The sequence below is a fragment of the Lissotriton helveticus genome, chromosome 11, assembly GCF_964261635.1.
Source record: "Lissotriton helveticus chromosome 11, aLisHel1.1, whole genome shotgun sequence".
Taxonomy (NCBI): domain Eukaryota; kingdom Metazoa; phylum Chordata; class Amphibia; order Caudata; family Salamandridae; genus Lissotriton; species Lissotriton helveticus.
In genome coordinates, this window is record NC_136072.1 from 916,435,894 (window position 1) to 916,463,415 (window position 27,522).

A 27,522-nucleotide genomic window follows, 5' to 3' on the forward strand; every position below is an offset into this window, starting at 1 on the left:
TCCTTAGTGGAATCACTTATCAAACAAATGGTACAACTAATGTAAAGTTGTATATCCCGCCAGTGCACCACCAATATAGGAAGCTGGCTCGTTATAGGATATAAAGTGGGGAAAGCGGAATGGGGGAGTGGATTTTCTGACCAGTGTCAACAGGAACTGCTGAGAGAGCATTAACTAGCAACAGATTTATCTCACCTGGTGTAACAGATTCCGTCATTGCACCATGTTCAGAGTATTCTTTAATAGTGTTTCATTCTAGAATGGAGATGGTACTTCTGTGACTTTTAATCAAGTTCAGCAAATAATGGATAGGAATAAGATGCAGGGGGTAAGGCTGCAGGGGCAGAAATCCAAACCAGGCTAGACCATGAAAGCAGCACAATTACTGCATCCCGACAAGGATGAAGAGGAAGCTGAACTGAAAACAAAGAGAAGCAAGCCCCTGGCCAAAAGGAACAAAAAGCAAGGTGCAGCGGACCGAAGCTTGAGTACAGGACCCATCAAGCCACAAAGGCCTTGCAGCCCAGCTGGGCAGTGATTATGCCAGCAAGTAACTGAAACATCAGTTCAGCATCTGGCCTTCAGAGGAGCAGCTGCACAGAATTTACACAGTTGTGAAGGCATGCTGGACTACATACCCACAGGCCAGATGCGACTTGTGTCCATATTCCATGTCGCTCTTGCTATAGGCAATACTGAAACTTAGAGTAATTGCTACAATTGAGAACAGACTATGGACGCTGTATGTGCAAGTTAAGTTGGGCACACTTGGACAGCTGACTGACAACTTTGGACTTAGTCTGAAGTGATTCGTAGTATATGGTGCACCGAGACCTGCGCTGAACACCATCTGGGGCCAATCAGTCACTTTACACTGTTGATGGACAGATTCGCCTGAAAGTCCATTACAGTTTTACATACTACCTTGCAGACCCAACTGGCAAGGCCATGTAAGGATGTTCGGGCCAAAGGGGCCTAGTGTCTTCAGGGTGATATTTTCAACCAAAGGCAGCGACTAAGAGGTACACCAAGCAGGTTGCTTGTAACTCTAGATTTAAGCTGCTGCAGTTTAATTACCTACATCATCTACATCAAGCCTACTTGTCACCAAAGGTGCATCAACAGAATGTTCCCGGGGTCGTCATTAAAGTGCTTTAGCTGCGGCGCATTGAGGCACATTTTTTACCACATGGTGTGGGAGTGCCCCAGCATTGTGAATGCCTGGACAGATGTATTGACAAATGCATCAGAACTGCTGGGAAGGGAACTGATCCCACACCCAGGTCTTTGTCTCCTGGGCTAGTTGTCAAGGAATAAAAAAAACAATAGACTGGAAGGTTGAATAATAGGTCTGGTGCTGACTTTATACAGCGCCATATTGCAATGGTGTGAAAGATAGCAGAACCCTTCACTGGTATTGCTTTGCTTATGGACTTGCAGAAGAAGTGGGCGATTGCAGAACAGTACGCCATGCACACCTTGTGTCGACAAGCAGGATATATATCGGGGGGAAAAATTTGGGGCACGTGTTATTAAACCAGAGGTCAGATGACAGACCGCCTTTAGAGCTGAACAAGGGAAGCACATAGGAGTGCTTCGTACTGCCTTTTCGCCTTGTGCAGTGGGATGCTACAGGGGTGGGTAGAGGGCAACAAGTAAAATCTGTTGTGAGGGTGGGACAGATGGAACTGCGGTCAACTGTAAGATCATGCGAGAAGAGATCAGGTCGATGTGAGGGATGGCACCCCCGGCAGCGGCTGGCAGAGATGGGCATGTGTGGGGGGCGAGGGGGATCTCGGCTCAGTGTGGGTTTGTTGTGCGGGCTGCAAATCATAAGCGGAAGACGCAGGGTCAGAAGTTAAACTGGTTCAGTCACACACCGTTTGTTATGAACTCTTCTCACTAGCCTGGGTGTGCCGATCTCAACACAGAGGGACGACGCCCCTGGGAATATCTGCCCAGATCAAGTAGAAGACTACATACACCACTGTAAAGAAAGGGGGAGGGAATAAGCTATCTGAGGTTATACCAGTCATACTGTTTTCGGTAATATGACTGTGCTCTGTGGTTGTAAACAAAAAATGTAAAAGCTAATAATCCACCATTTAAAAAAAAAAAACGAACTGCGACATCAGTTTGTGAAACGGCAGCAGAGACATTCCAGGTCTGGAAGCGTGGTGAGCCTCCACTTCTCCTAAGCTGCCTGTATCCTACAAGAGCAAAGTTACAACTTCATATTGACATATTTTTCATCTTCATGCCAGATTTTGAGAGAAAGTCCATTGGCTGCAGTCCAGAGGCAGGATCACAAAACTGTCTGAACAGTGTTCTTCACTCAAACTGCCCAGGAGCGAAATTTGAAGGCAGCTAAGACAGTGCACATTTTTCTAAATATTGTATTTATATTCTATTTGAGTAGAAGATACCTTAACACAGGCAGCAGAATATTACTGTAATATTGTTAAAGCAGGGATGCAATCAAATATAGAGAGCAATATGGCTTCATTTTCCTTTCGTCTGCCATTTATCTCATATTACCTCAGTATAACAAAGTCATTATGGTCTTTGAGACACGTCCCATGTAAAAACACCAGTCACAGCAACGATGACCGCTCCACAAACATCTGTTCCCTTTTATTTGTCACCTCCATCCTTCTTTACAATACTAACTTCAACATTACCCACAGTTGTTAGGAAAACAACCAAAAAAGTAATTGCCTCGATCATTAAGCTGCTCGATGTAGCAACGCAAGCCTAAAATGACCTGATATGTGCTGCATCGAATATGCCAGAGAGAGCAACAAACTCAGTAAGACTATCCTAAGTTTTGTTATTGTACTCAATACTCCTTTCTTTCCACTCCATAACTTTGAAGGAAGGTCCATCCAATAAAGTTTAATTGAACCTGCACAAAAGGTAGGTTTGCATCAGGGAAAAAACATACAGGCAAGCCAACTATAACATTTTTTTTCTGGTGTTCATCACCAAGCTCATTCTGAACAAGCTTAGTAATACCATTTTGGTATGGGCTCACCTGCATGATATTGTTGAGCCGTGGCTGTAAACTGCTCAAATATTCCTTCTTTATTTCAATCGCTTTCAAAATTTTCTCTCTGCTTGCCAGGCTCTCTTTGTACTTCTCTGCCAGCCTAACAGTAAACACACAACAAAGTTACACAACAGCCAGACATGGAATCACCACTAGACAGTGTACGGCACGGGAAGAGAACCACTGAACAAGGACCTCACTCAGTATAAAATTAGAATTTTTAGCATAGCTGCCCCTAAGCATTATTCCAATATGTGAGGCCCTGGTACTAGGAGTCATCGGAATAACACGAGGCATGTAGGGGAGTAAGAATGGTTTAGTGTGGAATGCACAAATTCTCAGTGCAACACTTTGCCATTATGGCTCCACCACATGGTACATTTATCCTGTGCCTACTGGGATCATTGAAGATGTATTAATGAACATTCACACACTTTGTTGTTCCTTAGGTGTGCAACAGTCACTCCTACCACCTGATCACGTCATTGGATAGAAGTGTAGGCATCTCAAGAGAGCAAGTGTCTTCCAGACTCACCTTTTCCTTTGCTCTAGCTCCCAGTCCAGACGGGCAAGGGTCTGCTGGTGGGGTTCATTGAGTGTAATTTGGGGTTTGCTAATTTCAGGAGGTGCCTCCCTGTAAAACTCCTCGATACTAACTAGTTCGACTTCCTCATGCTGAGACCTGCAGGAAAAAAGGGAGAAAGAAATCATACACTGATGGAACAAAACAACTTATCTACAGCTGCTTCCTCACACACACTTGCAGCAAATGGACAGGATTGAACACAGATCTTTTGTTGAGGAAGCAAGAACATTATGGGAACATCCAACGACACATTTCTTTATACAACACATTTGTACAGAAAGACTATAATGATGGACTGTTTCCTTCTCCCCTTCCACACTCATCTGGCATTATTAAGTACCCATCAGTTCTCACAGCAACTAACAAAAGAAAAAACATTACCCCAGCGTAGCATGCAGACATGAGACTTATTTTTAAAAAAAACTGCTATATTGCATCTGAGTGAGGAACAGGGTAGAATATGTTTTTTCAGAGTATTGACACACAAGTCAAAATATGCACATTGGCGAACCATATTTAAAGGGGGTTAAACAATAATTCAGATGTCATGTTAACATTATTTGTAGCCCATTACCTAAAGAGAGTACCTCCTAGCGCAATGAAGAAAGACCAAAAAAGGCAAGTGGAGTTAAAACAGGGAGGATGTTTTTTTCTGAAATCCAAAAAGGAACTTCAAGAGAATAAAGAGTGGTAGTTAGTGTATGAAAGTGCCCCTTTGTGACATGGTCACCCCCACTTTTTTGCCTGGCATCTGACGCAATTTTGACAGAAGTGCACTGGGTTCCTGTTATCCACGTCCCCAGTGCCAGATCTCTTTCCCTAAAACTGTAAAATTGTTCCCTCAATTGGCAATACCTTAGCACCCCTGTAAGTCCCTAGTAAATGGGACCCTTGATATCTAGGGGAGGGAGGCTAAAGAGGGTACCTAAGGACTGAAGCATCTATTGTGCCACCCTAAGGGACCCCTCAGCACACTCGCGCATGTATTGAAGACTGTGTGACACAGTGCAAAGAAAAGTGAAGACACAACATTGCACACTTCTTGGGTGCCACGCCTGCAGACACTGCATGCAGTATAGGTAGGTCATTCCTACAGCAGGCCTTCCAGCCCCAATGCAAGGTGTACTATAATACATGTGTGGACATACCTGCATGAGCAGATATGCCCATGTCATGTCAAAGTCGATTCTTAGATATTACAAGTGAACAAAGAAGCCATTTTGAGTACATGTGCTGGACACTGGTATTTACAAATTCCCCAGCTACACAATGGCTTCACTGAAACTTGAGGTATTTGGTATCAAACATCTCGGATTAATAAACCCACACTGATTTCAGTGGTGACTTTAGTAATACATGCACAAAGAGGGCACCTTAGAGGTAGCCGATGAACCCCTACTTACTACTAGTGTTCTGGCTGACTGGAGTAGACGAGCCTGCCACCACAGACAGGGTGTCAACCCCCTCCTGGGGGACCCCACACTCTCAGAGGGCAGAATCAATGGCTTCTCCGGCCGGAGTTGTTGTCACCTCCACCAAGCAGGATGGCTAAGTAATCAGCATAGCAAGGCAGAAGGCCTCAGAGGCCACTGCCATCTTTGACATGCGACCCAGGCTTCTTCCAGACAGGGGAAATGCCACCCCCTGTCCCAGGGCCATTTGGCACCAGGACAAGTGGGAAAATTAGCTAGTCAGGAGGCGTGTTACCCATCGGGCTAGTTCCACCTCGAAGGTGGGCAACCTGATGTGAACATGAAAACCACAATTCCACCAGCTTGGATCTTGGTGAAATTAGGCGCAATGGGTCAGAGTTATGCCCACTTCCCACAGGCAGTGGTCACCCTAAAGGTAAGTTGTACATTGGCTACTACTAGTCAAGCCCCTTAACACCCCTAAATTGAGTATTTAGGAGGCACACCTGATGCCACGAACTTCGATTGGATGGATCCAGAAGAAAAGGACAAAGAAAAGCCACAAGAAAACAAGAACGGAATACTGCTGTGGACCTTCAGCGCCAAACCCTGCCTGCCTGCACTAGTCTCGACAATCATCACCAAGTTACTCGTCCTGCAGCTGAGCACCTGCCAGGAACCCTGGTAGACGGCTAGCCCTTCGCAAAATGCCAGCAATCTCCCTTGGAGTAGAGAAGCTACTCCCCTGCAGTCCGCAGGCACTGAAGGGGCAGAGTCCGGTTTCCTGTGCTGCCGTTCCCCAGCCAGCCCAAAGCATCAGCCCCCTAGGCAGAGGAGCCTGTGCTCCTGAAGGTCAGACCTGTCCCCCCACCGAGTTAGAGGACACCACGTTCAACAGGAGCTGCACAGCACCAATACCCGGGGTACTGAACCCCTTGCAGCAACAAAGATCTCTTTAAATCCAGTTGGGACTCTAACAGCACCGAGAAAGAGCAGCCGTCGAGGGATGTCAGCACCGCAGAGACTTGCTGAGTGGCCTAGCTGTCCTGATTTCTGCACCCTAAACTGGCGAGACCGACAACAGCAAGGACCTTGGAAGCACAGAGCCCAGCCGGCCTGCCTACTCTGCACCGAGCGCCCCAGGGCAGGTAACAAGACCATGGCCCCAATACAACCATAGGTCCCGAAAAAGACCCCAGCAAAACGACTGTAAATACCTCCATGCAACAGCCTTTTTTCCCCAAAGGAAAGCATTGCTGCTTAAAAACACATTTAAGTGAACATTTTACTTACCTGTATAAATAGATATTTAGTATGTTCCTACTTCCCCAGTGAGTGCTCCACTCAGCCCGATAGTGCTGTATCGTTCTCAATGGTACAGGACACCATTTCTTTATATCTAGGTACGGCAGCGCTAAAGTAGGCCATGCATAGAAATAGACATGTTGGTATACACCTACTCAACAAAAGCCAAACCCTTTCATATTCTGGCCTGACTTGCCCAACTGAATAAAGGAAGATCCCTGCAAATAATCCGAAGTGGTAAAATAAAAATTATTTTCCAGCATCGATATTAAGTCATATCTCACCACTTACAAAGCACGCTGTTTCTTAAGTAGTGTTTAGGTGACGAATGAATGAAGATAACATTCTCAAAATATAAAATTAGAGAATGTAGTACTATGAAACTTTTATAAAGCGATGTACCAACATATGGCACTAGATGGCACTAAGCTACCACTTAAAAAGCTTGTGCACTGGGTGGCTCCTGCATTAACCCGCTTAGTAGCTCTTCTGAGACTTTGATATCCCACTGATTACTTCAAAAGAGAATCGAAAAACTCTTGCTAAAGAACTGTGGTCCCGTAGTTTAAGAAATTGGGAAAATTTAGTCACCCTTAGAAGGATTTTTTTACATTTCGACACTTCTAAATTTTTTTATTTCAGTTTCACAGGTTTTTAGGTTTCGCCTGGCGAAAAGCTGCGCAAGCAGCGGTTCGCGCAGGCGAAAACATTTGTTTACCAGTATGGATGTTCGTCCCGCCTCGGTTTCCCATTGGCTAGCTCCATAAATGGACGCTAGCCATTGGCAAACAGAGGCGTCCGTCTGTGGAAAAGTAAATTTTGCCATGTTCTGTGTCCCTACGCCTCATCCATCATATGTTATGTGTGCATGACCAATATGCATATGTTATTCCCCATGTCCGATTAATGACGCAATTCCAGTTGTGTCCACCTCTGGTATGTCATTTTCCAGTCCTCGTGAATACTACGAATATCAGGCCTATGTAAAGTTATGTTGCCACGTTTCCCAGTGTGCACGTTATTCCATTATAAAGTCCCCGTTTCTAGGCCTCAAAAGGGCCCGGACATCAGATTCAGCTCCTGTCTCCTGAAAGCCTCGCTGAGGAGCGATACAGCCCCCACCTGTATCCTCGACCCTTCACTTACTTCCTGCTTCGCAGTGCCCGGTGCAGCTTGGCTCTGCCTCTGAGTCTGCCAAGAGTATGTTATGATTCCAGTTATCAGTTCAGTCCTCCTCCTCTGCATTCCTAAGCTACTGAACTGCATCAATAGTTTCCGTCATTGTCTAGCCTTCACGTCTCCACGTTAGAGAAATACTGTATTTAATGGTCATTTAATATTCTTCATCACGCACTACATGTAGAATAATGCATGGTCCAGTCTTAGAATCAAGTTAGCTTTTCCCCTCATGACTTCTAGTTTATATCAACATGTTCCCTAAACATAAGATACCAGATAGGGTTTAGGTACATGTCGCTCCGACCCTCCAGACTTTAGTCTCTGCTCCTAGCACAGAGTTCGTAGCCCCCAGCTTCTCCTAGTAACACGTCATTGCCAGTTTTCGCGCACCACCAGTTTAGAGGTCTCGGCTCCTTAGGTAGCCCCCTCCAATGTTTCCGCCCATTCATGACATATTCTGTTACGTTTGCATCACATGTCTATGTATACTCCCAGTTACACCTACTTTTACTGTTATCTCTCGCGACTGCTACGCGTCACGCCTTCTGCTCCACCCACTGTTACACCTACTGCAATGTAATGCTATGTGTTTACGCTATGTATATAAGTCAATGTATTGTTATTAAAAGTTAGCGCGCTCATCCCAGACCCGGCCCCAGCAGCTGCTGGGTCATCCTATGCAGGTTGTCCTGATCCTGTCCTTATGCTGTAATAAACCTGCAGAAACTCCTACTACCTCGAATCTTGACTCTTATTTTATTGAGCTATCTGTTATTCATTCATTCATCCAAAAATAGATCCGGTATTATTTATTTATATACCACACGTCATCCTGCAAGGCGACTCGTGGGCGTTTCTGAGAATTTTTCTCATCCGGCCCCTTTGGACACATCAGTGCGGCGGTGGGCGGGGTTTATTTTTTTTTTCTTTCCGTGTTGTTTTCGTCTTTTCAGGAGTGCCTTCAGCCGGATTGGTGTTGTTTTTATTTGCGTTCAGGTAAGATGCATTTTGTTTACATTTTTTTAATTGTTTGTTTATGTTTGTTTCTCCACTTTGTGTGTCTTGTTGCTGCCCGTGTTGTGAATGTTTTGCTTTGCACGGTATGCTTGTTACTTATGTTTTTTTTTTGTCATTTCCGATTTTCTTTGGATCGTCTACGGCTTGTTCTCATTAGCTAAAGACTGGTCCAGTCAGTGTTGAACCACTTAAACCGGTACTTCTTGTATAGTGGAGAATTTGGTCAAGACGTTGTGGTGTGCATGACGCTAAAAGCTCTTAAAAGTACAAGCGCTGCCGCCAAAAGAACTGCATGTGCTTTAGAACGTTGTATAAAAGGTCAAAAGTCTGCGTGACTCATTGTATATCACGCAAGACACAATACAGTATTCACGAAATTGGCCCCAGGTGCAATGCATACATTAGGCAGGGCGCAGGCCGGGCAAAGCCGGAAGGAATTCGCTCTTCTCTCCAGCAGAGCCTGCCGTGAACCCGGGATTCATCTAATTGCAGTGCCCTCTGCGACAGCCTTTGTTTTCCCAGACTAGCTTTAAGGAAAAAAATCCATTGGTAAAGTTTACATAATGTAGAGCATTAAAATACTCCAGCGCACGGTGATGGAATCAGCGGGCCCCGTCCCGTCACCTGGGTGTTTGAAGAGCGTTCCGGAGCGCGGGCCGTCTTCCAGCCCGGAGCCTCCATGGTCGTATAAGGCTCGCTCTGCTTCTCGGCTGCCGCTCAGCCCCCACCCCCCGTGAAGCACGCAGCTGCCTCGTGCCTGTTTCTAAATACTCGTCTCACTGCAGACTAGTGTACTTTGTGTGGCTATGTTAATCGGGAGCATGACGTTTTTAACCAAGTCGACCTTCTTTTATGTATAAATAATTTATATGCTTAGGGCAAACTGCTTCAGTGAAACCATAATGGAGCCTTCCAGGAAATGTCTTTTCTCTGAGTCGGTACAGTTGAGATCACACTATTGTGCAGCCTTCAAGGGCAGGGTAATCCTGCTGTTTGAATGTAAAGGCATGGAAACTATTGGTATAAAATATTACGATTTATTCTCATTACGTCTTGTATTGATTCTTCTAACCTAGCCTGGGAATTGGCATTTGTGATGTAGCATTCAGACAATAAATACACTATGCCTTGTAAGTAGTCGTGGCTGAACTAAGCATACGCCATCTTGGACTGGGCAAACTGAGGTAACTATCGATAGTACAAGGTAAAACCCGGGTGCGATCACTTTTAAGTTATACATTTGTTTCATTCACGAATGTGTCCAGATACCAGTACATTGTAATGTTATGTGTCGTATAAGGCCCTGTAATGTTTGTGTGTGTGCAAGCACCATTAATGTGGCTAAAAGGGAGTGACAAACCCGGGCAGACCCCCTCTGCATAGATGCCAAGTTTCCCAGTCCATGTGTGACTACTTAATCCAGTCCTGTTTTATTTTTCCTTCGCATTCTGGGACTTGTTGACCTAGTTTTATACTGGGTTAAATAAGACTACAAGTCCCAGACTTCTAATAAAAAATAAAAGTCTGGCCTAATGACTTGCACATGGACCTTGGAAATATTTGTTTCGTGGACTATGTTTGCATCTGGTTGACATCAGGCAGCGTAATACAAGATTTGAAAAGCCAGTAGATCTTTCCTATGGAAGAGCTATTGGCTAGTGAACGTAGAAGACCATGTTGCCAGCAGTAGCCTCTGTAATGCTTGTTGGGCTGTATGTGTGTAGGGTACATTGAGGCCGTCGAAAGAAAGAAAGAACCAATCAAACACTCACACCCAGTCAAAAGATCTGGGTTTGATCCATCACCGTTCTTTAGCCCACTCTGCCACCCCAGTTCAGACATGGCTATATGCAAATCAGTCTGACCCTGTGCCTCATGGGAACAGTCCAGCCCGAACTGCCAAGCCATGCCTTCCCTGGACCGGAAACAAGCTTCCGAGGACCGGTTTCTGGCATTCCAGCCGTCTTCAGCCCGGCTTGCTTGAATCCAGTGGCAAAGTGAGCAAGGGACTCACGTCTGAGCATACCCTGCCACACTTATGGCGGCCAAAAGCGGTACAAAAGGGGGTGGTGATGGACTGAGCATCAGAACCAATCAAACACTCACACCCAGTCAAAAGATCTGGGTTTGATCCATCACCGTTCTTTAGCCCACTCTCCCACCTCAGTTCAGACATGGCTATATGCAAATCAGTCTGACCCTGTGCCTCATGGGACCAATCTTTTTAACCAGCCACCTAGTGTTTTGACTGAGAAGTCCACAACATCTACCCATATCTGATTCAAGATTTTATGGGTCTCCCTGAACTCAATTCTGTACTCTTCAGTTGTAGGTCCAAAGCCCTCAATCAGGTCATCCTTAATGAGGTCATAGGACTCAGCATCCACCAGAGTGAGTGTCAGTAGTCTATCCCTGCACTTTCCAGAGAACATCTCCCAGAGTAGAAAGCCCCAGTGTCTTTGGTGTAACTTTCTCATTCTACAAGCCCTCATAAAGGCTGTGAACCATTTATCATCAACCTCAACATATTTGGGGACAATTCCATTGGGGATTTTAGGGTCAAATGTTTTATCTCTCTTCCTATTTGTTTTGTTGCTGCCACCATTCATGGGTGCTAGACCCATGCCAGCTTTTTCTTTTCCTATTGCCAAGATTCTGGCTTCAATGGCTACTCTTTTGGCCAGTCTCTCCAGATCTAGGTCTGAATCCTCTAGTGCTTTTATGTGCCTGGCCTACCTTAAGGTACATGCTTAGGATAGAGGTTCCTGTTGGGTTCCTCATCCTCTTTGGTTAGGATGAGGGTGGGTGTGGGGGAGACTACCCCCTTGAGAACTGATAACAGTCACATCATTACTGTCCATTTCCTCTTCAGGAGAATCAAGACACTTAACTTGGCTGCATCCAACTGTGCACGCAGCTCCTGGAGCTGTAAATTAGTAGGAGTGGAGCCAGTTTTGATCTTCTAGGCCTTACAGAGCTTTCTTTAGTGCCTCATACTAAGATGCAAGTAAGGAGTCAGGTTAAGCTCCTGAACACTATCCTCTGTGCCAGAAATGTTTAGAACAGCTGGGACCTTTTTAGAAATGTACCAACAAATTCTTAATAGACTTTTAAGCCTGACTAGTAACACTTTTTTAATTTCTAATACAATTTGGACTGGGGGACTTATCACAAGGCCCTAACAGTTCAGATAAAAAATTTATGAACAATCGAAAATTGAAACAATTTGCAAAAATGTTCTTAATTAAAGTCAATTGTGAAGTTCTTTGTGGAATCACCCATTGACAAAGTGGTATCAGCAAATGCTAAGTATTGTATCCCACCGCTGCCACCAATCTAGGAAGTTGAATTTTTAGTAGTGTACCACAATTAGGTACATTATGTAGAAAGTACAGGCAACCCTGATTGGCTTACAGGGCTCAAGTTACGTATCCCAAATGCTCTCTTTTGTTGTAGTGTGGGCGAGCAGTTTAGGCTTATCAGAGGGTTGTGTTAAACATTTGTTGTACAGACAGTCAATAAACGAGACACATGCTAAAGAAGAAACAAGAAACCAATTAAACTAATATACATATTTTTATATCATTTTTTGACACCAATATTTTCGTAATCAGTTAAGTGGTTTAAACTTTATCATATTTTACAGTAGAATAGTAGAAAAAAACAGCTGTCAGATTTGAGGCATGAGCCTCGAACACAGTAATGTTATCCTTTGGGAGAAACATACACTGCAGAGGGTTACTTGCAAACAACCTACAGGACTGTACTTCTGGGCTGAAGGTAAATAGGGGACAGGGTCCCAGAAACCATCAGCAGTTCAATCCTGTCTGCCCTGGTGTATCCTGGTGCAGAGGTGTAGGCCACAATGGTAGGCTCTAAAGCTACCCAGTGAAGTCAATGGGAAAACGATACCTGTGAAAAGAGTCTGCAAGCGGGAGCTGGGGGACCATTTCGGCAGAACCCAATGGGGGGGGGGGAGAGGGGGATGTGCTCTTTTTTGAGGATCTCTGGGGCACAGGGACACAGTCTGTTTCCGTGGCCTCGGGCTGTGGGCTCAGGCGCCTAGGCGTTTTGGCTAGCACGTTCACGTTGTCAGAGGCTCTCACTCTGTCGGAGACCTGGTGAGGAGGGCAGGGTCAAAAACAGTAAACTCTTGGTGGTGGCCTCGTGGATCCAGACGTCCCTCAAGTGTAGGTCTGTGCCGGCGGCGCTGGGACTGGACACGCAACAAGCCTTGGTTGCTGCAACTGCTCCGGTACCCAGGGTATTGGTGCAGAACGGGTCCCGGCATCCCCAAACTCGACGGTGAGAGAGTTCTGACCTCCTGGAGCATGAAGACCTTTTGCCGGGGTGATGTTCCGTTGGTGGGCCGGGGGTTTGCAGAAATGGGGACTGGGCCGAAGCAGTCGGTGCCTGCTGGTGCAGGGAAGTGGCTCTACCACTCCAAGGGAGATCTTTCCAGGTTGATGATGTGCTGGACGGTCCTCCAAGGGTTTGTGGAAGGTGTCCAGCTCTTTGTGAGGTCATCCTCGGCTACTGGCAAAGTACAAGCAGCCTGGCAGGTTTGGTAGCAATATTTGGTGCAGGTCCCCTGTTGTCGCTGTGTCGGTCCTTCTTCATCTTCCTCGGTTCCCAGTAGTCGAGTTTTGCCCTTGATCTGTTTTCCTGGTGTCAGCGGGCCACCTAAATACTAAATTTATGGGTGTTAAGGGCAGTGAAGGGTATTAGCCAATGGGGTACTTACCCTTGGGGTCACTACACCTCCCATATGACCACTTTCTATGAGGAGTGGGCATAACCCTGTCCCAGAGTTCCTAATTCCACCATAAAAAATGTAATGGAACCCTTTTTTCTGTGTTCACTTCAGGCAGCCCATCTAATGGGACTAACTAGCCTGAAAGTGAACATGCCTCTTGACTATCTAATTTTCCCACCTGTCCTGGTGCCAAATGGGCCTCAGGGTAGGGGGTGGCATCTCTCAGGTCCAGGGGAAGCCAGGGTCGCATATCAAAGGTGGCAGAAGGTCTGAAGCTTCTGGACTTGATATGCAATTTCACTAACCATCCTGTTGGAGGAGGTGAGAACATCTCCTGCCAGAGCAAGCATTGTTCTTGGCCTCCTGAGAGAGTGTGCTCTTACCTGCAAGGGGTCAAAAACACATCTGTGGTGGCAGGCTGGAAGGATCCAGTCAGCCAGCAAACTAGAAGACTAGTAAGGGTTCAAGTGGTACCTGTAAGGTGCCCTCTGGGTGCACGTCAGAATACATCTAGTACTATCAACAGTACAGATTTATTAAGACCAAACACCACAGTTTTCAGTAAAGCCATCATGTAGCTGGGGAACTCATAATGACCAGTGCCTTTGTACATATACATAAGATGGCTTCCCTGTTCACTTGAAACACCAAGTAATTGAACTAGACAGCCCAGTAGAATATATGGTCATGCAGATATGCCTCAAGTGCAATATAATGCACACTTCCTTAGGGCTACAAGGCCTGCTGTAGGGGTGACTTACATATATTACATGCAGTGACTTTGGCCTGGCACACAGTGAGTGTCCCACGTCGTGTTTTCAGTCATGCTTTGCACAAGACACGCAGTCTGCAATGGAATCTCAGTGCAATTTGTAGGTGGGGCCCTAAGGGTGACAAAAGACGTGCTGCAGCCCTTACGACCCAAGGTACCAGGGGTAATCATTTACTAGGGACTAATAGTGGTGCTAAAGTCCTTGCCAATTGGGTAACAATTAGACTTGAACTTGTTTTAGGGGAAAGAACACTGATACTGAGGTTCTGGTAACCAGGTGTCAGTGCATTGTCAGAGTTGAAAAGCAACATCTAGTAGTCAAAAATGGGGCAAAAAGTGGATGGACAAGTGCAACAAAATTCCAGTTTCCAATACTGCGTCTAACGCCTTTCCCTTCAGACTTCGAAAATGCTTTGGACTCCCTTGACTGGGACTTTCTCTGGGACACACTGGCTCATTTAGGTTTTGGCCGCCGCTTTATCTCTTATGAACAAACATTCTACGCCAGCCCTACATCCAGGATTTGGGTGAACAAGATATTTAAGATGCAGTGAGACACCAGGTAAGGTGTCCTATATCTCCCCTTCTATTTGCTTTCGCTATCGAGCTGCTGGCAACATGGGGTCGCTGCGATTCATAACTCCAGGGGTTCTGATGGTGGGAGGGAGTCTAGGATGATCGTATTTCTTTATACGCCAATGATGTGCTGCTCTTCTGAGCGACCCTGTGGTAACAGGCCCCAGAGGTACACATGCTTGACCTATATGGCCAGGCACACAGCTTGCTGGTTAATCATGCCACATCATTATTGTTCCCGCAGACTGGAGTCATGCGGGACCATGGCTGGCGGGTTCATGTACACCTTAGTAGGGTAAGCTTCCTCTACCTCTGTATTTATATATTTCACTCCTTCCCACTCTTGCCTGGTCCCTGAACCAGACACCCCTCTGGAGCAGTGGCCTTCCTTACCTCTTAACATTATGGAGAGAATCGCCCTGTTTAAAATAGTGCTGCCACGTTTTCTATATGTCTTACAAAACTTCCCCAATACCCTCCACAGACCTTGGTTTCGCACCATTTAGGCCTTGGTACGGGCCTTTTTTTGGGCCCACCGGGTTCCATGCAATGCCTTTGGCAAATGTGTACAGTCCACCTTCAATGGCAGCCAGGCAGCAGCAGACTTACAGCTCTATGATTGGGCATCCAAACTAGTGGTTTTGAATGACTGGCTTCATGGTGACCGGGATGACCAGACGTACCACGTGGAATTGTCGCTCATGTCATGTGGTACATCTGTAGATCCCATGTATGGGTCACTGATCATTCACTCTCTCCCAGACAGGACTAAAGTAGTTTTCGGGGTGTGGCGGTCAGCCTCGAGATGGACTGGTAGGGTGGGTGGGTGGTACGGGAATCCTGTGTGGACGCCTTGGAAGATTGGTAATGGAGGGAGGCGCTCATGTCCCCGAAAGAACAGGTTATATCCTCTTGGTTCCGGTTGATCCAAGTGAATATTCTACATATTACATACCTGACGCTGCTGAAACTTTGGGGTGCGGGTAAACTCCCAGCGCCCACATGTCATTGCTGTAGAGCCGACAAGGAAGATTTTTATCATGTAGTCTGATTGTGCCCTATTATATGTGGGTACTGGTCCAGACTCATGGAAGTTCTGCCAGTGGTATTGGGTAGGCCAGTGGATTGCTCACCCCAGGGCGCTCTCTTGGGATTGCTGGTTGAGAAGCGATCTGAGGAGATCTTGTTAAGCTGGGGACTCTGCTCGTTAAACGAGATATAGCCCGGAACTGGACCTCAGCTGCAGTCCCCCAATCGAAAGCTTGGAAGTGGGCCATGGACTGGTGTGATAAAAATGGAGGAACCAGTGTACGCAGCGTGGTCCTGCTCACACAAACATGGCAAGATATGGGATTTTTGGTGGGCTCCAAGGAATGACGAACATTCTGGTGTTGATATGACGCCATGAGGTTGTGACCGATTGTTTCGCTCTGCCGGTCATGTTTAATATGCTTGACCTTTGTTTGAAAAACTAAAAAAAAAAAAGCTTATAAAAAAGTAATCCTTTAGTGATACGTTTGGCAAATGGAGTCTCAGCCTATGAATAAGTAAATTGGCAGTTTTTATGGGAGACTTTAGATAAATTTTGCCTTGGCAATACGTTTAGTGGTGCATAATGCCCTGCTACTCGAGTAGCTAGAATAGTGGTGAATCCACCTTCGCACCCACCTTATTTAACTTGTTTATGGAACCTCTTACTGAACTTCTGATGTTCTAAAACATTCACTACCACATGTACGCTGATGATACATAATTGTATCTGAAAATGTTCTCAACTGAAGATATCAAACTACTCAACTGCACCGTACTGAAATACAACAATGGCTGACCCGCAATAACCTCATGCTTAACAGTAAAAACGGAATTCCTCCTGATTGCCCCATACAAACACTCTTCCCCTATAGAAGATTGGCTCAAACAACTCACTGATCATGTGATCGATTCCACTAGATCTCAAGGTATAAAACTGGACAAATACCTGCCACCACCAGGGAAACCACGTACCAACAAATTATACTGAGGAAAATCAAACCTTTCTTGCCCCCAATGAGTTTCAGTTAGCTGTCCAATTATTGGTCATCTCACGTTTAAACTACGGTGCGGTACTCTGGCAGGCCTTCCCAAAGTATGGTTGGCCCTGTAAGAAACTGGCTCTATATATACACTGCACCAAAGTGAGGTACAGTGTGTATAGAGTTCAAGGGTCTCCAGAGGTTTGGCAGAGGCTAACGTTAGATAGAACCTAACTCTCTAAAGTGGTAGCTTGGTCGAGCAGTAAGGCAGTCTCAGAGGACAGTGTAAATCATTTGATGTACACTCCCAGTCAGCAAATGGTCGCACACACTCAAGAACTGAACTCTAGGCCAATTGTTTTGTATAAAAAATATACTGTTTTATTTCTAGAACCAAGCAAGCCTGGTGAAGGTAAGCATAAAAATATGTTTCAGTAGTAAATTACTTGTATAAACACAGTACAAAATAGCAGTGTAACTTGTACTGGTTTAAGTTACAGTTTCAAGAAAGCAGTTTGCAACACATTGCAGGTATAGTACATTCAATTGAATGGGCTTTTTAAGTAAAATGCAGTTAATTACTTTTCAGATTACTTTTGCTAACACAGGACTGGATCCTAGATTCAGCCCTGGGACATTTCCTGAAAACAGGTGAGTAAATGAGTTTTGATTAAAGGTACCATTTTTAAGAAATAATATAGCATTTCAAAAGTTGACACTTCGAAACTTTTTCAGATAGAATCACCAATGGTATCCTATGTGAGGAAATTCACTTAACATGAAAGTTAGGTTATTGTTACTTTTTCTTACTCAGTGCTGGATCCTGGATTCAGCACTGGGACATTTCCTGAAAACAGTTGAGAAATGCGTTTTGGTTAATCGGCTGATTTTTAAGGAATATTTGTAGTTTTCTAAAATTCGACTGTGAGAAGTTGGCCTGGTATATGATGTTCACTATTCTAGTGAGCACCTTGCACCAGTCCAAACAATCCTTATGGTGATGGTTGTAAAGTCAACCTTATAGACCAGCTATCCTACTGGTAGCATGGACAAAGCAGTCCTAAGCTAAAACTTCAGAGAGCATGTGAAGCCAGCTGTTTTACCATATATAATCCCTTGAATACCAAATAAAAGGACACCACACAAGGTATATATCAAATATATATGTATTTATTACTAACACAACCCCTCTGCACTCTTTATGAGGTCAGAGTTCGAGATACAGCACAAGTTACTCAATAAGCATACTATAAGTTGCACAAATACAATTCTGCCCTAGGGGCCTCAAGAACCATATACTAAATAAGTGGTATAAGAACCACTTCAGGAAAGGTGAGTAGGCCTCAGGCCTAGGAAATCGCTGGGACTACGCTGGACAACCAAAGGTTAAGAAGTAGGAGTCCCACAGGATGTGTGTGCAGTGTCTAAACACACACGCAAGTTACCATAGAGTTTCAATGGGAACGAAAAAGTTACAAAGTAGTAGATTTCGGACACTTCCGGGTGGACTATGGGAGAACCCTGTTAAACTAGGACACTTGGATAGTTAATACCCACGGGAGCACCGGAGTACTCAAGTTACCTCACCCAGGGAAGCCGGGTGCATAGGTGTTCTTTCTAGTCGGGTATCGTCGCTGAATCCTATGGAAAAAGTGCAGCAGGCGACCAGGAGGAAAGTGTCCAGGTGGATCCAAGGTTGGATCAGAGTCGAGAAGAACCTGAAAGCAGAGGGGACAGAGTCTGAGTCACTAGCCAGTGACCAGGAAGGAACCAGGAAGGAACCAGGCGATGACGAGATGCAATCAGGTGAAGAAGTGAAGCTTGTCTCTGCAGCCACGTGGACCAGGAGGCGTCGACGACGACCAGGCGCTGCATACGAGCTGTCCCACGAAGGATCTGGATGACTGCGATGTCGGTATCCGGATTGGACCCAACAAGCCTTGGTAACCGCAACCCACGCAGGAAGTGAAGATGGGCTTCTGTTCAGACCAGCAAGGTCTGGGGCGCTTCTCCTTCACAGGGAAGCTGAAGCAAGACTGGAGCAACCAGGCAAGCGTTGTAAATTCAAAGGTTCATCTTCGTAGGGCTCACTAGCCAACGGGCTAGCAACCAGGAAGACGCGTTGAGCTGAAATGCAGGAGCAGGCCCCACGCGGCACTCGTGGAGTGTGGAGGGCTGAGCTTCGGTGCAAATGCTGCTCGGGTCTGGAGCTTCTCAAACCCCAATGCACAACTTCGAGGGTACCTCAGGAGCTGCACAGGTAGCAAAAAGCAGGTAGTCCAGGATGTCCGGTCCCACGTCTCTTGTGTCCGCCACGGGTCTCAGCTTTGCTGTGGATGTGGGTCGGAGTCAGGGAAGTCTGGGAGTCCAGTTCCTGCATCGCTAAGTCTTCGGGTTCCAACGGGTGCGTCGACAAGGCAAACTGGCAAGTTACTGTTGGAGCCTGTTTGCACAGGGTGGTCACTCCTTGACCACAAGGGAGATGTCATCAGTCTTCCAGTCGATGTGAAACGTCGAAGGTCCAAGAGTTCGTGTCAGAGTTTCTTTCCAGGATAAATCTAAAGTCTCTAGACTCAGCTCCTATCTTTATACTAAACTAAGGGGCTAGATCACCTGCTAGATCCCTCCAATGGGTGGAACCTGGGAAGGGGGTGGTTACACCCCTTTCCCTTTGTCCGGTTTCGCGCCACAGCTGGGAGTGGAGTTGGCACAGGTGGACACACCTCTCTTCCTCACTTTGTTTTTCCCGCCAGGTCTCCCGCCCAAAGGGGGGTAGAACCAGTGGGGACCAGTTGCTGAGTACAGTAAGTGGTCTGGAGAGGTTCTCCTTCGTGAACCCTGCCCATCCTGGGGGAGGAGGCTTGGCACCTCGTCTCAGGATGTGCATTGTTTCAGGCCCACGAGAGCAGCAAGCTCTCGACCCAGGGGTCCAGAAACATGCCTGGTGGTGGAAGACTAGGCAGCCACTCGGCCAGGTCACTGGGAGTTGGTAGAGTGTCAGGGGGCAGCTCTAAGATGCTCTCTGTCGTGCATTTTACATTAAATCCCACACTGGCATCAGAGTGAGTTTAATGTGCTGAGAAGTTTGATACCAAACTTCTCAGTTTTCAGTGTAGCCATTATGGTGCTGTGGAGTTCGTAATGGCAAACTCCTAGCACCATATACTCTTAATGGCAGCTCTGCACTTACAGTGCCTAGGAATGGACCTGAGTGCTGTAGGGGTACAGGGCTCATGCACCTGTACCCTCACCACTGGCATAGGGCACCCTGTTAGTGGGGTTACTGATGTATGCCAGGGCAGTGTTTTGTGGGCATGGCACACAGGCATGTGTGCCATGTCGACTCTTTGTTTTGTTCTGCACCAAGAAACTCAGCCTGCAAAGGCAGTGTGTGTGTGTGTGTGTGTGTGTGTGTGTGTGTGTGTGTGTGTGTGTGTCAGGGCTCAGTGCCTCTAAGGGTGGCACAATAAGTGCTGTAGCCCTTAGGGGCCTTCTGTGGTCACAGTGCCCTGGGTACCTATGGTACCATTTACCAAGGGCTGACATGTGGCCAGAGATGCCAATTGGGTTTAGGCTTCAATGCAGGTTTTAGGGAAGGAACACAGGCCCTGGGTACCTGATTGGCAGGAGCCCAGGGCACACTCAGTCAAAGCACACCAGCAATTCAACAAAAAGTTGGGGCATACCATGCAAGAAAGAGGGCACTTTCTCACAGGCCCCACAATAGGCTTCATTGAACTCTGCTGCTAGGCTCATCACAGGATCCAGGAGATTCAACCATATTATCTGTGACCTCAACAATCTAAAATGGCTCCCATCGCGACCATTTTCATGTGGACTCATCTGGCTCATGTGTCCACCAAGGCATTGTGGTATACTGTATCTGTTTCGGTGTTTTTCATTGCTCCCTGCATTTCCTTCCTTGCATTTTTCCTGGTATGTATGACCTGACTGCTATATGTACAGAGCTCTGATACCCGAAAGGGTCATGTTCGCGCTTTATGAACATCTGCAAATAAATTCAAATGTAAAAAAATTTCAATCAAAGAAATTATGGCTTTAGAAAGCAACATCTTCTGTTTTTTGTGGTTTTAAACATTTCAGCGAGTTGCCAAATCACTCATGACATTTGACTAAAAACACTACAGTTTTTTAAATCTGAAAAGTATTGGGAAAATGTAGCCATAGAACAACTGACGCAACAGCTTACAGATTTTATGAAACTGAAGCTTCCTATCATGCTCTGCTGGACCCCTACGGCAATTTGAATTGGAAGGTCATTACATGAGAATGTCCAGAATTACTAAAATTCTGTACTTTGCTACTGAGGAGACAGGAGAGGAGTATTTTGATAAAAATGGAATACACATGACCGAAAACTAGGACTCCGGTATGTACAAATTTTCTTCTCCATCTCTCTCTCGGATATCTTATACAGTAAAACAGACTAGCAAGTCTTGTCTCGAATTAGGGAGCCAAAAGGATTGAAAAGAATGAAATCAAGCTGAGAGTCCTAGAGATTGTGTTGATTAAAAAAGTGTTAAGCAGAGGTATGGACTGACCTCCAAGTTTTTGATTTGCAAATGTCTGGAACAAAGTCATTTCTCAAGAAAGCAGAAGTAACTGCTTTCCCTCTAGCAGAAGGGGCTTTACGTTTTTCCTGGTAAAGTTTTTTCTCTATTTGATAGTATGTCCTGATGCATGGAATGATCCATCTACCTCTGTTTTGTGGATGTTTTACCTTTATGAACAACCTCATGATTATAAAACCATTAGCATGAATGTTTGAAATCTTTTGGTTTCTCCAAGTAATGCCGCTTTGCCTTCTTGACATCCAGTGTGTGAAAAGCCTTCTTTGCTGGGGATGAAGGGTATGGGAAAACAATATTGTCTGTTTGAGGTGGAATTCTCAGGTAACAGGTAGTAGTAGTAAATGCAAAGAGCCTGAAGCTCGCTACCCCTGTGAGAACGCCTATTAGAAAACCCACTTTCCAGAATGAGTGTTGAAAATCTGAATTACCGGGGGGCGTGGCCTAACTGGCAACGATGGCGGTCGTGTAGAGCACGAACTCAGACCACCCACCGCTTATCCTGGTAAATTATCCTTGCCCTGAGCATCTCTAAGGGCGCTGCTTTCTCCCGCGGGGTCGCCTGCTCCGGAGGAACTGACCGGTGTCTGTGGCGGGATATTGCAGGCTCCGAGTGACGAGCGGAGCCCGGGAAGAGTGGAGAGGCCTGCAGGACTGCCGGACCTACAAGCCGGGGCCTCGATTTTCGCGAGGCCCGAAAGGAGTCACCAGCGTCAGCGGCGGGCGCGCGTTAGTGCGGCAGGCACGGGCGGGGCGCAGCTCGCTCCACTGCACACGGAGCGGAGCGCGCCCAGGATCCTGGCTGGAGCGGGGGCAGCATCACACCGGGGGCCGTGGATGGTGCGAGACAGCGCCCGGGAAGGACGGAGGAGGCCCCCATTCTGAGACGGCCTAGTGAAGCGGCCGCCATTTTGAGGCGCAGTGTCGGTCCCCGAGTGGCCCGGAGAGACTGCTAGGTCCGCGACGCCTTTGCTGGCTGGGGCCCCTGGTGTGGGACATTGGCTGAATGCCCCCCCCTCACCCCCGTGGATTGGCTGTGCTGGTGGTGGCTGCCGGTGGGATCAGCGACGACCTGCTGACTGCGGTGAGGCCAGAGGGGCACTGCTGGGTGTGTTGGCCCGTCTCCGACCCCCCCCCCCCCCCCTCCCCTCCGCCTATCTCCTTTTGGACTACTGTGCTGTCCCCTGGTGGTGAGGTTCGGGGGACAGGTCAGGCCCCGGAGAGGAATCGCAGAGCCCCACGGCTGGTGGGGTGTCGCTTGAGGGGGGGCCCACTGGGTTTGCAGCTGGGGCCAGCGAGCCTTGATCTCCTGATCGGGGGGTCCGGTTGGCGTGGTCTGGGGCCCTTGTTGCTGGTCCAGCGCTGCAGCAGCTGAGAATCTGCAACCAATCTGCGACTCTGCCCCTGAATCTGTGAATCTGAGAACTTGTGCCCAGGCAGTCTGCGGACGGTGGAGGTGGGCCTGCTGACTTACCTGTTGCCCTGCCTGACTGTGGACTTACTAGTTGAGACAGGTATTGGGGCGGAGGAGCCTATCGCTGGTGTCGCCTACTGCAGCCGCGATGACACGCGACCGCACTGGAGGCGGCCACTCCAAGCAGGGACCCTTGACAAATTCACGGAGGCGAGTCAGGCGACTGGCGCCACGGGTTCGCAAAATTTGACACCGGACAACACGGCATTGTTAGCTGCGATAACGCAGTCCAGGGATATACTGGACGCCAAGATCGAGGTGGTGGGAGCGGATGTCACGCTGCTCCGCCAGGACCTGCGGAACGCGGTAGAGAGAATCACTGGTGCGGAGACCCACATTTCCGAGGTGGAAGATGATGTGACCGTGCTTAAAAAGAAGGTTGCCGCCACGGAAAACATACAGAAGGGCTTGGCCATGCGGGTCGAGGATGCAGAAGGACGGGCTCGGCAGAATAACTTGCGCTTCGTGGGGTTTCCGGAGGGCTGTGAGGGGAATAACGTGGAGCGCTTTCTGGCCTAGTGGCTGGAGGGCTGGCTTCCCCCGGACACTCTTTCCCGCTGCTTCGTGGTGGAGCGGGCCCACAGGGCCCTGATGCAGAAGCCCCCCGTTGGAGCACGGCCGAGGCCGATCATCGCCAAGTTCTTGAATTACTCTGATCAGGACATCATCCTGCGGCAGGGGAGGGTGAAGGCCCCTCTCACGTATGGCAATGCTACCATCCTCATCTTCCCGGACTACACAAGGTTGGTACAGCAGCAGAGACAATCCTTCCTTGCAGCCAAAGCCCCCCTTCGTGGTCTCAAGCTTCAGTATGCCTTGCTCTACCCAGCGCGGCTGCAAATTATTTATAAGTCCCGCACGCTGTTCTTCGATTCCCCAGAGGAGGTGTTCCAATGGACGGATGAGACAGTGAAAATTCGAGTCAACCAATCAATCAACCCCAGGGTGGGGAATCGGATTCCTCCTCGAGCGGAGTGGCCCGTGAGGGTCTCAGGAGCCAGCAGTGACGCCGTAGGAGGTTGGGCTCTGGACGTACATCTCACTCTGGCTCAGCACATCCGCAGACAGACCCGGCGCAGGAGCAGCAACACGTAGTGAAATGATGACTGGAACTTCCACACTGAACTGCATGTTTGGCCATCTTTGAAGCTCAGGTGCACTGTATTTGGGCTGAGTACCTGCCCCGTAGGTGCGGGTGGGGGTGGGGGGGGGGAAGAGGTAGCTCCCCTGTTGTGGGTGGTTACAGGGGGATCCATTGGAGGGGGTGGTTCCTGGTCCCCCGTTGGGGACTAGGCCGCGATCCGACCACGACAGGTGCTTCCACGTTTGGGAGGTGCGGGGTGGGGGGGACGGGGGGGGGGGTGGGTTGGTGGTTTGGGTTGGGGTTTTTGTTTGAGCTCGTCTTTCTGCTGTACGTTTGCTATGTTGACTGCATGCTGGGCCATTGGGTCACCTGCTGCTTACACAGTGCTATCTTCGCATGTCAGCTGCTGAAAAGGGAGGGCAGGTAGCCCCAGGCTCCCTGCGCATACTGAGTTGGAATGTGCGGAGAGTGTTGGATAAGGTAAAACGAGGGGCGTTTCTTCAGTTTGCCAAGAGGGCCTGATGTTTTGTTACTCCAGGAGACCCACTTACTTGGTACAACGGCGCTATGCCTACAGTGCTTTTGGTTTACCCATGTCTACCACTCTGGGTTTACGAGGGGCTCCAGGGGTGTTGTGATCCTTATTCACCGTAGGATCTCCTATATACACATGATAAACTTTGGTCTGACCCCCAGGGCAGGTACGTTTTTGTCCAGGGCAGGGTGGGTGGAGGGGGGGGGGGGGGGGGGGGAACAGGGTGACCCTTGGCCGTGTGTATGCCCCGCCACCGTTGCAGTGGACCTTAGTGGAGAAGATTATGACCCTCTGGAGCGGCATGCCGGATACCCTTGCCATTGTTGGGGGGGATTGGAATGATGTAATGGACTTAAGTCGTGATAGGTGGCGGAGGGGGGCGACTGACAGGGGAGGTGGGGGGACCCACTACCAAACTGCATGCTATCGCCACGGGACTTGACTGGACGGACGTCTGGAGGTATAGTCATGGCTCACGTAGAGAATATACTTATCTCTCCTCGGTGCACGACTCGTTCTCCAGACTGGACTACATATTTGTACCTAGGGGACTGGCCCATCGAATAGTATCGACAGATATTTTGCCAAGAGCTTTATCCGATCACTCACCGGTGGCCCTCACATTTAGCATAGGCCCGGCCAGACAGCCGTTCCGGTGGCGCATGTCGGGGTGGCACCTGTTACAGGATGAATACAGGGAGCACATGACCAGAGAAATTGATTTTTATCTGACCTCTAACGTGGGCTCCGTGGACTCCCCGACTACCCTCTGGAAAGCCTTAAAGCCCACATTGCGGGGGGTAGATATATCCTGGTGCGCGGCGGCTCGTGGGGAGAGGCGGAGGGACTTGGTGCGGCGTGAAGCAGACCTGGAGGCGTTGGAGCGCAGGAGTAGGGAGGAGGGCGGTACATCTGCTAAGCGACAGTTGGTCTTGGCCCAACAGCAGTATGCCGCGGTTCTGATGGAGGAGGTGCGACAGGACTGACTGACTACTCGTAGTCGGGTGTACCAATGGGGGGACAAATCTTGCAAGATGTTGCACCGCCTGTGTCAGGGTACTCTGCACGCCTAGCCACTGCCCCAGTTATTAGACCCGGCAGGGACGCCCGTTCTAGAGCCCCCGGCAATCGCGGAGAGCTTTGCTGCATACTATGAGGGGCTGTATGCACCTCAGGAATGCTTAACGGCGGATGTCGTCCAGCGATTCATAGATGATGTCCCCCCACGGTCGGTCTCGGATGAGGTGCGGGAACTATTAGATCGGCCCCTCACTGACGAAGAAGCGGGCACGGCCCTGGGTGAGCTGAATCCCGGCAAGGCCCCGGGCCCCAACGGCTTCCCTTGCGAATTTTGTCTGGCAGTTTCACATACAGCTGGGTCCCCGCCTGCGTCCGGTGGTTGAGGAGGCGCATGAAGGTGGCGTGCTCCCCCCCAGATTGGAGACACGCCGAGGTGCTGGTCATTCTGAAGCCGGGCAGACCCCGGAGTGGCAGGCGTCCTACCGTCCGATCTCGCTGCTCAATACAGAGGCCAAGGTCCTAGCTAAGGCTAATAGGCTTAAGCCCCACATTGCAGATCTGGTTCATTCGGACCAGGCGGGCTTTATGCCCCCGAGGGCGACTCGCCACAATATTAGGCGTGCCCAAGTAGCAATATCAGCCTGGCGGAGTCTGGGTGAGCAGGCAGCATAATTTTTGGCGGACATGGACCGTGCCTTTGATTCCCTGAGCTGGATGTATTTGTTTGCCCTGCTGCGACGCCTTAACCTCGGCCCACGCTTCTTGGCCAATATACAACTGCTGTACACTGACCTCACGGCCTTTGTGCGAGTTGGGGGTGCGGTTTCTAGGTCCTTCTCGGTTAGGCGAGGAACGCGGCAGGGTTGTCCCCTCTCCCCCTACCTGTTCGCGCTCGCGATGGAGCCCCTGGCGGCGTGGGTGCGCATAGATGCCCAGCTCAAAGGCTTTCAGTGGTCCCCGGGTCTTACTGGCAAGATAGCGCTATACGCGGACGACGTGTTGTTTTTCCTCACCGACTTGGATCGGTCGGGCCGCGGCTGCTGCGCATTTTGCAGATATTTGGCGAGTCCTCTGGCCTCTATATGAACCCGGGTAAATCAACGCTATGGATACTCAAAGGGCAGCGGCGGGCTGGAGCTTGGGCGTCGGGCCTGCAGTTGGCGTCGGGAGGGATGAGGTACCTGGTGGTATATTTGTCGGAGGAAGCGGTTGTCTCCCAGGATCACAACCTCACCCCGGTATGGGATCGCACGCGCGAGGACATGAAGGCGTGGTCCCGTATGCCCTTTACCATTTATGGGAGGTCAGCTATTTTTAAAATGGTTGTGCTCCCGCGTCTCGTGTATCACTTACAGAATCACCCACATCCGATTCCGCCCCGCTGGTTCCAACAAGTTAACTCAGCACTAGGTGGGTTTTTATGGGAGGGGGGGATGGTACGGGTGGCGTTACGGACGTGCTTCTTATCTTCTTATACGGGGGGCTTGCCACATCAGATGTACTTTATTACTATCAAGCGGCCCGCCTCTTGGTCTTAAACGATTGGTGTAATGGGGACAGGAGCGATCCAACCTACGCGGTGGAGCGGCACTTAATGGGCTCGGCGTCCGTCTATACTCTGCGCTGCTTCGGCGGGGTCTTCCATCGGCCACGCAGGTGGTTTTCTCTGTTTGGAGGCAAACGCTGCGCAGAATGGGATGGTGGAATGTGCTTACTCAAGAAACCCCTCTTTGGCAAAATTGGCCGCTTGCCAATTAGATGCTTTGCTGGGCTTCAGGGGGTGGGATGCGATAGGAATCTCCTCACTAGGAGACGTGATGTCGGGCTGCTCTCTGAAGTCCTTTCAAAACCTACAGGATGAATTCGGGATGCCCCGTTCCCAGTTTTTTCAGTACCTCCAGTTTCGAAATGCACTGACGCCATATCTGACCGACCTTGAGCAACTTCCAGAATTCAGTCCGCTGGAAGCCAAGCTGTTCATGGGGGGAGTTGCCAGTCAAAAAACGTTCCCGTATATATCGGACGCTGGTTTGTCATTGTTCTTCCGACTTGCAGAGACTTCGGACTGGGTGGGTGGGGGACATGGGGGATTTAGAAGAAGACTGGGTGGAGGCCTTAGTGAGTCCTAGGGAGGCAGAATTTTCCACTCGCCTGCG

General features: G+C 48.5%; 1 protein-coding gene across 3 annotated transcripts in view; it reads right to left on the reverse strand.

The window, feature by feature from the left end:
• Positions 1 to 27,522, reverse strand: part of THOC5 (THO complex subunit 5) — a 242,432-nt gene that overhangs the window by 147,858 nt on the left and 67,052 nt on the right. For all 3 annotated transcript variants that reach the window (XM_078667190.1, XM_078667189.1, XM_078667191.1), the window contains 2 exons: positions 3,585 to 3,731; positions 3,035 to 3,149 (listed from right to left, as the gene is read on the reverse strand). In XM_078667190.1, coding sequence (XP_078523316.1) covers positions 3,035 to 3,149; positions 3,585 to 3,731 — 262 coding nt within the window. The remainder of the gene's footprint in view (positions 1 to 3,034; positions 3,150 to 3,584; positions 3,732 to 27,522) is intronic.